The following is a 13,774-nucleotide window of genomic DNA, read 5'->3' on the forward strand; positions in this document are numbered from 1 at the left end:
AAAGATTATGGACAACAGGCAAAAACAGTCAAGACAAATTACAAGGTTCGTTCGAAACCTCATCTCGCGTGTGCCTTGCAGACAAAATCGGCAAAGTACATTGGCAGTTGGGGTAGACTTCGCCTTGCATGCGCTGCATTTTCTGGGCCGTTTTGCCTGATGTCCGCACCCTCTTTTTCCTTCCATTATGTAGCAAATGTGTAGGAACCATGTAGAATGGTAATGTAAAATGTAAAAATTCGATAAACCCGTGAAACAAAAAAAACTAACGCGCCACGTGCAGGAGAGATTGTATATTTGTCTACATCTGTGAATCTGAGAAGTAAACGTGCGCAAATATGAAATACATCCTGGTCACTGGCGGCGTCATAAGCGGTGTGGGCAAGGGCGTCATTGCTTCATCGTTTGGAACTCTGCTCAAGTCGTGCCAACTTGATGTGACATCCATCAAAATTGATCCTTACATCAATATAGATGCTGGAACGTTTTCTCCTTACGAGCATGGTGAGTTAATGGGGCCCAGTAACAATGAAGATACATAAATATAAATATACATTTGCTTAAGAGTATCGTGCAGTATCAGGAAAATATCCATACATATGTATGTATGTATGTGCATAGATTTTTCTTGGCAATTTTTCAATACATCTTATCTGTATTTGAGGACATCTGTGTGGGTGTTTCGATACATGTATATACATATATGCAGAAGGTGCCTCCTCTCTCTTTGTTGTTGTTGTTGTCGAAGGTCACGCGGCTCGGCTTGTTGCAACTTTGCCAGCGCCGCCGCCACATGGTGGTGTGTGGGAGTGTCTTGCTGTAGTATTTTTGTTTGTATTTATCAAGATTTCACTGACTGAAAGCAACAATTTTGATTGATCGTATACATTACAAGTTGGAACAAGATGCATAATATACAAACTGTAAGTACTTATAGTAAAACAACTGCGTCGCGGCTTTTTGCAAGCACGCGGAAGACGACAAAATTATATACATATGTATGTATCTAAAGCGCTTACTCTCTGTTTATGTCTCTCTCTTTCGAAAAGTCGCCCTCAGCCGGCATCCGGCTGCTTGCCGTTTCGTTGCTGTTGTTGCTCTCTTTTTCTTGCACTTGACATTGAAAATGAAAGTTTTTCTTTACTCTTTCCTTTCCTGTTTTAGCCTCTCTGCTTTGTTTGCTTGCTTATTTTCGTTGCTTGTATTTACTGTTGACGCAGGTTGTGTGATTAAAGGAATGTGCTGGGGGGTTGGCAGTATTGGCGGGCGAAATATGTACGCTCGCGGGCACATCGATTTGTTTGATAATAAATAAAACGAAACAAAAAAAAAACCGAAAGTTCATAAATTGGTATTTTCTCATGCAGTCCTAGGAGAGGGTGCTATCTGTTAAATTGAATGTTAATTATATTTTCTGCGAGGTTACAGGTAACTTAACAACTCTGCGGTTCTGCTGCACTCTAAACAGACACACAAAACACACACTCACAGAAGAAAGCTCCTACAGCAAATGGCACGGCAGCAACAACTGCAACGCAACTGAAATGTGCCTATGCAACGTGCCAATTCGAGTGTGTTCGCATGTGTGTGGTTGAGGGCGAATACGTATGTACATGGGTACCTCCTGGAAATTAAGGGCCCATCTACACGTGTCAACAACTCAACGTACATATGTATACAAAAGTGAGCAAGATCATAATTTTGTATTGTGCATACGAGGGCTGTTCCAAAAGTTCCGTAGACTTGGCTGCTTTTAATATGAAGAGGTCAAAATCGACACTTCCATTTATAAGTTTGGCATTTCTTGACCACATCGTGCTTAGCACTTTTTATTCTACGTTTTATATAGTTTAACGATTAACGAAGCATGCCTCTTGGATAAAAATGAAATCAACACATGCAAATTTTCGTGTCATGATTTTCTACGATTTTCGATCAAGTTTAGTTCAAGTTTTGGTAATGAAGCACCATGCATTGCCACTGCGAAAAACTGGTAGAACAATTTCAGAAGTATTGCGTCCTTCGCTAAAGAACGAATCTCCTGTTGCACCGGAAAAATGTGTGCTGTGCGGGATTGGCTATTGCAATTATGTCATATAAAATACCATGAGATAGAGGCATCTTTCGGCATTAAAGGGACACAGATACATTCAGCATAGCATGAACAGTTGGCCGGCAAGAAGAATTTCGCTCGTGAGATACAGCATAATTTGACACTGAAAAATGTGCTTTGGTGAATGGTTTTAGCGGATGCTAACGTGCATACATTATCATGGATAATATTTTGAAGAGCAATAAAATCATTTTCAATGATATTTCGTCGTTTTTTCACTTTTAGGCTACGGACTTAAAGAGTAGCCTTTGTATGCATTGAAGTTGAACACATTTTCCGCATATCCTTTTCCCTTCGCCTTACTTGCTTTACCAGCATAATAGGGTGCCCCACACAAACTTTTGTTTGAAGAGAGTGACAGCCGCACTGACGTTTTACTCACATTTAAATATTTAGATAAGTTGCTAGAGAAAGTCTTAGTTGCATGCCCTTAAAATACAAGGATTCTATGATTTCTACAAATAATCTGCCGATTCACGAAATAAGACTATGTCCAATAATATAAGATATTTTTAGAACTTAAAGAATACCTTACATCAGAGGTCGGCACGAATTTTTTTTTGCAAGCAAAACGTAAATGAGGTCAGCGCACTTATGCACATAAAGCCGACCGCTGGCTTACATAGAAAGAGATGGACTAACGATCATCGCTAAATCGACTCGACTTATTAAGAATATACATATGTATGTAAGCACTAATAATTCTTTGCGAAGTTGGAGATGTTGTAGTTATGTGCGCTACAAACATCTGACCAATTTCAAACATCAAGTCTAAGGATATACAAATTGATCAGCTTTTATTAGGTCCCTTATATATACTCGGTAAGTATTACCTTGTCTATTTGCATGTTTGGACAGAATTTCCTGTAAATTGAGACACACTGCTCCCCTTCACCCCGTTGCGACGCCACCACACCAGATTACTGGCTGCCGGCTTCCTGTCATTTGCATTTTTCGCTTGCTCTCTCCGTTTTTGGGGGTCGAATTGCATTCTCTGCAGCTCTGCTCATTTGTTTTATTGTTGTTGTTGCTGTACGGCGAAAGTATTGGTGCGGTTAGGTGTGCTGGGTGTTGGGTGCAGAGGGTGTGGTGTGGTGTGAGTGGGGCGAGAGGCCAGAGGAAGTTTGAGAGCGGTGTCGACGTAGGCGTAGGCGTAGGCGTCAGCGCCAACTGCGGCACATGCGTGCGCGTGTGCTTCATTTGTTTTACGTTAATTTCTGCAGTGTGTTCTGTGGGTGCGTGTGTGTGTGTGTGTGCCTGGGTGGGTGTGATGAGAATGGAGATGGAAATGGCATGGGTTGCCATATTGGCCGCTGGCCCCCGAGCTTCGTTCCGTCTGCCGTCCATCTTTATGAGCGAGTTGTGCCTCCACGAGGGTGCCTTCTACATGGCTTGTGTGTTTTTGTGCCTCGGCCATCATCTGTCGCTGTCGTTGACGCTGCTTCTTCTCCTGCCTCTAATTCTTCCTCTTTGGCCTGCTCCTGCTGAGGCTTTTGCGTGTTCTGCTCTCTGTCATTCCCATCTCCCCCGCAGCAGCATGGTCGCCATCACATTAGCGTTTTTAGCCATAAAAGAGGCAACGCAACCGAACCGTCTGCTGTTGCTGCTGCTGCTGCTGGTGGTGCTGCTTCGTTCTTCCATCCGTTCCGTCCGTCTGACCGTCTGGTTTTGTGTGAATGTGTGCGTTTGTGTGTGTTTCGTTGGGCCGTCATCGGCGTCAACATCGTTAGCAGCTGTTGCTCTTTGCGCTCTGCCATTAACTGCCGCCTCTCGCCTATCCCCTGCCACTGTCCCATCCCGTCGTTTTGGCCTGCATTTGCTTTGTTGCTTTCGCAGTTGTGTTGTTGCTCGCTCTTCTGCTTGCGCTTTCGTTACGCTCACGTTTCGCGACGACAATAAAGCTTCTGCCTGCGCCTGTTTCTGCTCCCACTCCACTTTACTCCACTCCTCTCTTGACGCTGCCCTGTGCGTGTGCTTCGACTTCGTATGTGTGTGGGTGCGTGTGTGTGCAAAAATTAAATGGAAAATACCATTTCGTTGCTACTCTTCAGGATGTGGCCCGTTGCTACGCGCTGGCTGGCGTCTGAGGTTGAGTGGCTCCTCCGGGTCCCTCTGCCTCCCATTCCCCTGTTACACGCACAACAGCTGTCAACATAGGCACAAATACACTCCTACCGTACTCTCACTGATATGTTTCCGTGTGTGCGTGTGTTCTATGGCTTCACAAGCTTCCATCCTGCGTTTCATTAGAAATGGTTCTCTTTCGCGAAATTTGTATCTGTATTAATTTCTTTTGAAGCGATACAGTTCAGCCATCACTTCGCTTCGTGACCCGTTATTGCCGTTGGTTATTTGGTTTTGATAGCTTTATAAGTAGACTCTCGATCGCAGGACATCTCAATATGGCGGCAATATGCGGATATGGAACCAAAGGTTCCATCTTCACGTACATATTTTGTCGTATTCGGTAGATATCAATCTTAGCCAAAACTACAAAATAGATATAAATCCATATGTAGATATTTATGCACATATAAATAGAATTTTGAAAAATTATGTTACGCTTACATAAGGTTACTGAATTTCTTGAGCATTAAACTTTTATTTAATTACATAAGAAATGAAATTTGGATCACAGCCTGGACTTGGCCTCTCACATACATATATTCCAGCCACCCTCCAGTAATGTTACAACCTCCTACCGAACTACCCCCTCCCCACCCCCAACCCCGTCTCACTTGTCCATGTCGGGGCGTGTGGGACGAGCAGGCGCCATCTACAGCCAAATTCACATCGATTCGCTTTAGCAGCGTTGCACCGCCCCCGCCACCCGGCACCCGCACCTGCCGCGGCCTAGCTGCTGGTTCTGCTTCTGCTTCTGCTTGGCCTCTGCCTCTCTGTCTGCCCATGACTCCTCTCCCTCCTCCTGTCGCGTGATTTTAACGAGCCTCCCCACCTACCTCCTGCCACCTCTTCATGGTTTATGCTTTTCGCTCGCTTCCGCGCGTTGATTGTCGTTGGCGCAGTTGTTGCTGCTGCTGCTACTGCTGCTGCTGCTGTTGTTTTTGTTGTTGCTGTTGTTGTTGCCGCTGCTGCTGCTCCACCGGCTCCACCTCACACAGACAGCTGGTCTCTCTCTGCCCCAGTGTGTGTGCGTGCTGGATAGCCGGCAAACGTCGCCATCGCGCAATAATATGCCCAAAAGCAGCAGAAACAGCAGCAGCAGCAACAGCAGCAGCGAGCAGAGCAGAGCAAAGCAAAGCAAAGCAGGCTGGATGGCGATGGCTGGCTGGCAGTCAACGATGGCGGCGGCCGTTTTTAGCGTTTGTGCGCGCTGGCTGGCCTGGCGGCCCCCTTGGCCACCCAACCCCACACACATGCACAGCTACATTATATGTATAGTACATTATATGTATATGTATGTAGGTATGTAGCATGTTTTTGTGTGTGTCCGTGTGTCGCCGGCAAGAGCTTGTGGCGTGGCTTTGGCTTTGGCTCTCCTGGCCCCGGCATGGGCCTGGGCCTCGCTGGCGTTTTTGCGTTTGAGTGTGTTTTTTTTTGTTGTTTTTTTTTCGTTGTCGTCGTTTCAGCTGCCGCCGCTAGTTGGCACGTTTTGTTGGCTCTCGCTTGGCTTTTGGGGGGCTTGGACTTGGGCTGGCTGCAGCCTGTCGTGGCAGCAGTGGCGGTGGCAGCGGCAACAGCCGCGTCAACGGCAGCGGCAGCGGCGCTTCGCACTTTGCTCTGCTGAATTTTCAATTTCAGTTGTAAGCTGACTGCAATCAGCAGTGGTTCGTGGTTCGTTTTGGTTCGAATTGGGTGTCGGTGTCGGTGTCGGTTTCGGTTGGCGCCTCCTGTCGTTTCTCGCTTTCATCGGCCGGCACACACACGCTCTCTGACGAACGGGATAGCGCCGAATACACGGGCCAAACGGACAGTGGCCCGCGCATCAACTTTTTGATTATTATAAACTTTAACGGTAACCCGCGCACACGCCTACCCACCCACAGCCGCCTGGGCCGACTGGGCCGACTGGGCCAGCCACCCACACCGCAGCACATCACCGTTAGCTGCTTTCTGCTCCTCGCGCGCAAATTTCGCACATGTATGGACACACTTGTATGTATGTATGTGTGTGTGTGTTCATGTGTGTGTGTGCGCGTTTTATCGATTTCATAGAGCAACAAAAACAGCCGCAACTTTCCGAGCAGTAGTTTTGATGGGGCAGAGGGGGGAGGGGTAACTAACTCCTTCCATCAGCGTGGTCCTATCCTATGCCCTCTCTCTACCCCTGGGCTAATTTCAGCGGCAGTTGCCAGCGATTAAGTTGAATTTGAACGGCGTGGGGAAGAAGTGGGAGGGTAGGGGCAGAGCACTTTGCTGATGCTGATTGTGGGTATGGCAGGGGGGGGGGGGGGGAGATTCACTTGTAGAAGTTTAACGGATTTGTTGGCGCCTCTGCCAGATCAATACTTTGTGCAGTTCAAGATCTGACCTATAAATGTTCGCGTAGAATTGAGGATGTTCTTATCTCAGTGGCACTCTTCGGAAAGGCTTCCGGCACGGTACAGGGGAGGCCTCCTACAGTAGATCCCCTAAAGAAAGATCCAATGAAAATGTTTCAGGTTGTGATCGCCATCTTTTTGAGTTTCCACTGTTGCTCGTTCGATTCGCTGCCAATTTCCATTTCCCAGCAGCTCCTCAATTCGGTTCAGTTTGCGTGTTTTTGTGTGCGTGTGTGTGTGTGTGTGTGCAAGGCTTCACAACTTTCCTCAGCGGCCGCCAAACTTACGAAATTCTTGGCTACCAGCAGCACAAAAGCACACGCTCAAGCACCTCATCCGCAGCCGCAGCCACAGCCGCAGCTGGGCCTGCTCTTAAGCCCCCTCTAGCCATATTCCCCCCCAACGCTTGGCCCCTGCCCGTGCCCTCACCCAACACACACTGTCGCCGGCAGTTTTGCACATAAAAACGGCAACGGCAACAGCAACGGCAACGACGAAAACGAAAATTTAACGACTGCGCAACGTGACGCATTATTTGTCTGGCTTGGTCTGTACGGCCGGCCTGGCCTGGCCTCCGTCTGCAGCAAAAGCTAGCTGCCGCCAGAAATTGCTTTTGCTCGCTGGAATACATATAGCCAGCCAGCCGCCGCCGCCGCCGCCTGGCCTGGCCTGGCCTGCCCTCCGCAACCGCACTCTCTGCCACCTCACGGTCCCAGTCCCATTCCCATTCCCATTCCCGGTCTCAGTCTCTCCATCAACCCCTCTCCTCTCTACTCTCCACTCTCCACTCTTCACTCCCTGCTGCTGCCATTTTAGTATTTCGCACTCTGTGCACGGTGACGGCGACGGCGAGGCAATGGAAACGGCAACGGCGGCGGCTGCAAACATTTTTGCATGACTGACTGAAAGCCGCCTGCGCCTGAGTCACTTACACAAGCACACACAAATGCACAGGCCAGACCAGACGCTGACGCTGGCCGCACCGTGGAGTGATGGTGCTGGAGTGTGAGGAGGGGGAGGGGGAGGTGGGGCGGGAGGGAGTGATGGTTGTAGATGTGGATGTAGATGGGGATGGGGTCGGGGATGGGGATGGGGAGGAGTAGAGTAACTGTTGGCTGGTCTTGGTCGTCGTCTCGGTCTCGGTCTCCGTCTGTCGCTGTCTCTGGTCTGGCGTGTTTATAATTTGATTTTGCTGCTTCTCTCCTTCGTTTGCTCGCTTGCTTGCTCTCTGCCTGGCTTTTGCGATGGATGGCAATGGAGAGCAGAGCAGAGCAGAGCAGCATTTCCTGTCGCTGTCGGTGCCGCTGGTCGCGCTCTGCTCGATTTGGCTAGGCCTACGAAGGAATCTTAATGAAGTCATTGTGTTGTGTCCTCTGTCCTCACAGAACGTACGAGTATGTTCAAATGTATCCCAGTGAATGGCTTCACCGGCACCCGATTATATTACACCGGTTGTATCCATGCAGTTCGCTTGGAAAAAACTCCCATTAACTGCCCTCAAAGTATTCTAGGCAAAAGCTAGGCATTTGGACAAATGCCAAGCGGCTGGCTGAAAGAAAATAGCATGCAAATCTCATACATAACACCTAAAGTCTTGTCGCCCAAACTACTCGGAACCTTCGAGAGTTGGGAACATCTCTAGGGCACCGCAAGTGTACGTCAATCCTCGTAAGCTGCACACTCTATTAAGTAGTCCCAGCGACAGGAACTTACGGGCGGTCCTTCTTGATATGCCAGTCGCCTTCAACAATGTCGTCCCCGAAGTCTAGCCACTCATCGTTTGCCCTCCCCGGTCAACATACAGAAGGCTTTGAGGAGCACTATAGACGAAATCGGATCCGAAGTTTGTTCCAAAAGCTTCGAAGAAACAAACGCACTGTACCGTTGCAACTGCTGCACGTTGCAACTGTGTCTGGTATTTACCACGAATATTTCGTTGCTATGCCAGCTGCGAGTACATATGTGCATATTCGCAAAGTAATACCATTTGTTCTTTATTTTAAAATGTGCTTTAGGTTAGCTCCGCTTCCGGCTAAACCATTCTGCCATTCTAAACAGGGCCGTAATCATCTTTTTTTATGGAAAGCATTACTGTTTGGGAACATTTCTGACTATGCTTTAGGTCAGGGATCCAGAAATATCTTGACAAATTTCTTGCCGACAAGGCGTTGGTAGTTGGTAGAGTGGAGGTGCACTGATGGTGGGTCTGAGTGGGCGCGTAGCTCTCAGATCGCATCCCAATAGCCATCCGAGAGAGCCAGTGCTAGAGGTGATGTGTGTGAGGGCGGAGAGAGTGAGAGCTCTCAGCGTAGCTGTTGTTGTTGCTCTTGCTGTTGCTTTGATGCTGTTGATGGTGGTAGTGCTCGTGTGTGTGTGTGTGTGTGTGGCCTATTGTAATAAACATGCATTTAGTATTCACCGTTAGCCGGGAGACAAGTGAAACCAAGAAACATAGAACAAAAAACCAAAAAAACCAAAAGACAAAAAGTGCATTGAAAGAGAGAGTGGAAGTGGGAGACATTCGACGGAGAACGCGCCAAGATGGCGCCAAAAAAATCAACAATTGTGCTTAATGTGGAGCAATTCATCCACGATATCGAGGAGCGACCGGCCATATGGAATCGCAATTTCCACTGCAACAAGGCGTTCCTCGAGCAAATGTGGGACGAGCTGAGCGGAGCGCACAAGTTGCCGAGTAAGTAACGCTTCGAAGGAACAAAAAGCCGGGCGCACCCCAACACAAATCTCTATCTGTCGCTCTGCTCTCTATTTGCCAGAGATTGTGCTCAAGGCCAAGTGGAAGGGGCTGCGCGACAACTTCCGGGTGGAGTACAAGCGAATACCGCGTGCCGACAACGGCGATTTCCTGCTGGATCCCGCCACCTTCGAGTCCAAGTGGCTGCACTACTACGCCCTACTCTTCCTAAGTGAGTCATCGTCATGCCAACAGCCAATCCATTTCCATGTCCCTGTTCATGTTCATGTCCTCCACTCCACTCCCCAGCCGATCACATGCGCCATCGCCTGCCCAAGAACGAGCAGGATCAGTCCTTCTACTTCAACCAGCAGAGCGAGGACTGCGAGAAGACTGTGGTGGAGCCAGACCTGACGAACGGCCTCATACGACGACTGCAGGACAGCGACGAGGACTATGACGAGGATGAAATGGATGGCGAGGCGGACGGCGATGACAGTGAGGGCACCCTAGAGGATGCCATGCCCACGCCTCCGGCCGCCCATCAGACAAACCAAGTGAGCACCACGCCGCTGGCCACGGGAGTCCTGAGGGCGCAGGAGGAGGCCCACCAACAGGCCCTGCTCAAGGCAGGATTGCTGCGCGCCCAGCTGATGGAGCTGGAGAAGGAGGCGCAGGACCTGAGCAAGAAGCCGCACCCTGCCCCGTCCCAGGCGACGTTGGTGCAGACACTATTGGATCCACCGGCCGCCCACTGCTCCCCGCCGCCGATGGTGACCACAACCTCGGCCCAAGTGGCGCAGTGCGGATCAGCCGCAGTCCTGGCGCCGGCCACGACCACGTCCACGTCCGCCTCCTCGGTCTCCAGCAATATGGGGCCACTGGGCGCCAAGCGTTCGGTATCCCCGCCCCCGCTGTACAACAAGGCCCACCATCCGCTAGCCACACTCGCTGCCGGGCATCACACGGCCAAAGAGCGCAGCGATGACTTTGCGACTGCCACCGCCTCCGGCGGCGGGGGGGCGAGTGGCGAACACCTCAGCTTCACCCAGCACTCCTATGCCAATGGGCTGATACCCGCACTAAAGCTGAAGCGACCCCGGCTCTCCGAGGACAGCAACTTCAATGGCTCCTCGACGATGGATACACCCCTGGTGCCAGAGGACGACGACTACCACTACTTGCTCAGCCTGCATCCGTACATGAAGCAACTGACGGCGGCCCAGAAGCTGCGCATACGCACCAAGATACAAAAACTCATCTTCAAGGAGCTCTACAAGGAGGATCTCGAGGAGTCAAAGTAGTGGTTCTCCTCCTTAGCTTTTCCTCCTCCTCCTCCTGCACCTCCTTAAATTCCCATTATAAGAACGCCCGCCATAAGACTGTACATACAAATCCCTCCCCTTCCCCGTAGTGTAGCGTAGCCGTAAGCACATAGTCCTAGACCGTATTTGTCCATATGCCATGCTACTTGATTGACTTCTAGTTGAGCGCCACTCTCCGGGGGATGCCGTCCTGGGGATGCGCCATTTACGCCTAAGCTCAAAAATACCTTGAAAATAAACCGTAAACATTACAAACCGTAAACATACAAATGGCTCGAGATCTTTGGGAGGAACGGCATGGTCTACGGATCACGGATCACGGATCGATGAATGATGGCATTTGCTAATTCTCATTTCACAAACATTTTCAAATATCTTCCCCCAGGTGAGGTGTACGTTTTAGATGATGGCGCCGAGGTGGATCTCGACTTGGGCAACTATGAGCGCTTCCTGGACATCACACTGCATCGGGACAACAACATAACCACAGGCAAGATCTACAAGCTGGTCATCGAGAAGGAGCGCACTGGGGAATACCTTGGAAAAACTGTTCAGGGTAAGTGGATGAATGCCTGAGATGAGTAAAGCTGAAAAAACTGATCCCCCACTATCCTCCATCCCCTTCAGTTGTGCCCCACATCACGGATGCCATACAGGAGTGGGTGGAGCGCGTAGCACAGACGCCTGTGCAGGGCTCCTCCAAGCCGCAGGTTTGCATCATAGAGCTGGGCGGAACCATTGGGGACATCGAGGGCATGCCCTTCGTCGAGGCCTTCAGGCAGTTCCAGTTCCGCGTGAAGCGCGAGAACTTCTGTGTGGCCCATGTGTCGCTGGTGCCGCTGCCAAAGGCCACCGGAGAGCCCAAGACGAAGCCCACACAGAGCTCGGTGCGGGAGCTGCGCGGCTGTGGCCTCAGTCCCGACCTGATTGTCTGCCGATCGGAGAAACCCATTGGACTGGAGGTCAAGGAGAAGATCAGCAACTTCTGCCACGTGGGGCCAGATCAGGTGATCTGCATCCATGATCTGAACTCCATATACCATGTCCCGCTGCTGATGGAGCAGAATGGAGTCATCGAGTATCTCAACGAGCGGCTCCAGCTGAACATCGACATGAGCAAGCGCACCAAGTGAGTCGGAGTGGGCAGACCAAGGGAGTGGGATGCTCCACAGACAGGATTCGATATCAAATTAAACCTCTATCGTTTTGGTTTTAGGTGTCTGCAGCACTGGCGAGATTTGGCCCGACGCACGGAGACGGTGCGGCGTGAGGTGAGCATCGCCATCGTTGGCAAGTACACCAAGTTCGCGGACTCGTACGCCTCTGTGGTGAAGGCCCTGCAGCACGCTGCACTGGCGGCCAACCGCAAGCTGGTGCTAGTGTTCATCGAGTCTTGCCAGCTGGAGCAGGAGACGCTGGTGAGCGAGCCGTCGAAGTACCACAAGGAATGGCAGAGACTGTGCGATAGCGACGGCATCCTGGTGCCTGGTGGCTTTGGATCGCGTGGCATGGAGGGCAAGATACGGGCTTGCAGGTGGGCGCGGGAGAACCAGAAGCCAATGCTGGGCATCTGCCTGGGCCTGCAGGCAGCCGTGATTGAGTTTGCGCGCAACAAGCTTGGCCTGAAGGACGCCAACACCACGGAGATCGATCCACAAACGGGCAATGCCCTGGTCATCGACATGCCGGAGCATCACACCGGCCAGCTGGGCGGCACCATGCGCCTGGGCAAGCGGACGACAGTCTTTTCCGAGGGCTGCACCAGCATCATCCGACAGCTGTATGGCAACCCAAAGTCCATTGAGGAGCGGCACCGGCATCGGTACGAGGTGAATCCCAAGTATGTGCCGCAGCTGGAGGAGCACGGGATGCGGTTTGTGGCCACCGACGTGGACAAAACACGCATGGAGATCATTGAGCTGCGCGACCATCCATATTTTGTGGCCACCCAATACCATCCAGAGTACTTGTCGCGTCCCCTTAAGCCATCGCCACCCTTCCTGGGCCTGATCCTGGCCTCCGTGGACAGGCTTCAGCAGTATATCCAGCGCGGCTGCCGCCTGTCGCCCCGCCAGCTCTCAGACGCCTCTTCGGACGAGGAAGAGACTTACGTTGGAGCGACAAAATTGATGAAGTCCCTCCAATTAACTGGAACGACGACGCCGACCAATGGAATTTCGCGAAATGCCTGCAGAAGCAGCAACAGTAGCACCATCAGCACCATGTCGTCAGACATTGAAGGCGCATGTGGGGGCGTTGGCGTTGGGCCGACCACCACCAATGGCCACGGAGAAGATATCGGAGAAGAGTAAACCATAAACCCTTAACAGCTTTTTAGCACCGCTTCTACATCGTATAGTCAGCCGTTTAGCCTCGCCTATCTTTTTAATGAAAAATCAAAAAGAATCCCATTAGTCACTAACCTCGTTTAATGCCAAGTTGAATGCTAAATATCTGAGGTCCTAGGGTGATTCCGATAAACGGAAGCTCTTGGCGCAGTTTTTCAAATTGAAAAGTTTATGTAAAACTTAACAATAATATAAATCTGATCTTCTGCATAAATGTATGTCAACACAGTGATTATACGAAAGACATTTTGTGTGAAAATGTGTGGAAGATAATTCATGCACTTTTCTTGAAAGAAGCAAAGCTAATTTTCTTTTCTTTATCGTTTTGAAAATCTTCCTATACCGGGTATTGGAATTCGAATATTTTCTGACAACAAATTTTGATAGAAACGATTACCGCTATTTTTGTATTAGTGATTTATTTACATTTTAAGAACTATTGTTTTTGATTATTTTCGGCGCAGAATTTCAAAGTAAATCGTTCCGCAAAAACTCTGTAAAATTACATTATGGTATCTTAATTATGGAGATAATTATATTAAAAAAGGTTGAAAGCTTGACCGTACAGCAATAATCCGTGCAGCCTGCCTTTCCGACCAGTCGGCGTCAAAAGGAAAGAGAAAGCATCAAACTTAAAAAAAAACGAGGGGGAACGTTGTGAGTTGCTGCAGAGACCGAAACTCTACATTTATACCCGATACTTAGTCAGTATGGCTCTCCTTCACCAGACGGCGCTAACATTGCACGACGCGACAAAGAGTGCGTGCGAGAGAGACGGAAAATCAGTCTAA

The 13,774-nt window shown here is 49.9% G+C and overlaps 1 protein-coding gene across 4 annotated transcripts; it reads left to right on the forward strand.

Moving 5' to 3' along the window:
- The first annotated feature begins 283 nt into the window (after positions 1 to 283).
- On the forward strand, positions 284 to 13,197 carry LOC6596950 (CTP synthase). Of its 4 annotated transcripts, XM_026989531.1 has the most exons (5): positions 5,940 to 6,089; positions 9,028 to 9,310; positions 11,021 to 11,191; positions 11,263 to 11,764; positions 11,852 to 13,197. In XM_026989531.1, exons 2-5 carry the CDS (start codon positions 9,157 to 9,159, stop codon positions 12,945 to 12,947), a joined length of 1,923 nt encoding a protein of 640 aa, XP_026845332.1. In that variant the 5' UTR covers positions 5,940 to 6,089; positions 9,028 to 9,156; the 3' UTR covers positions 12,948 to 13,197. The 4 variants fall into 4 exon arrangements, with proteins under 4 accessions (XP_026845329.1, XP_026845330.1, XP_026845332.1 ...); XM_026989528.1 differs by lacking the exons at positions 5,940 to 6,089; positions 9,028 to 9,310 and adding an exon at positions 284 to 504; XM_026989529.1 differs by lacking the exons at positions 11,021 to 11,191; positions 11,263 to 11,764; positions 11,852 to 13,197 and adding exons at positions 9,393 to 9,542; positions 9,620 to 11,014 and having other exon boundaries at positions 5,527 to 6,089.
- The last annotated feature ends 577 nt before the right edge of the window (positions 13,198 to 13,774 follow it).

This window comes from Drosophila persimilis, unplaced genomic scaffold, assembly GCF_003286085.1.
Source record: "Drosophila persimilis strain 14011-0111.01,24,50 unplaced genomic scaffold, DperRS2 tig00000431-arrow-pilon, whole genome shotgun sequence".
NCBI lineage: Eukaryota > Metazoa > Arthropoda > Insecta > Diptera > Drosophilidae > Drosophila > Drosophila persimilis.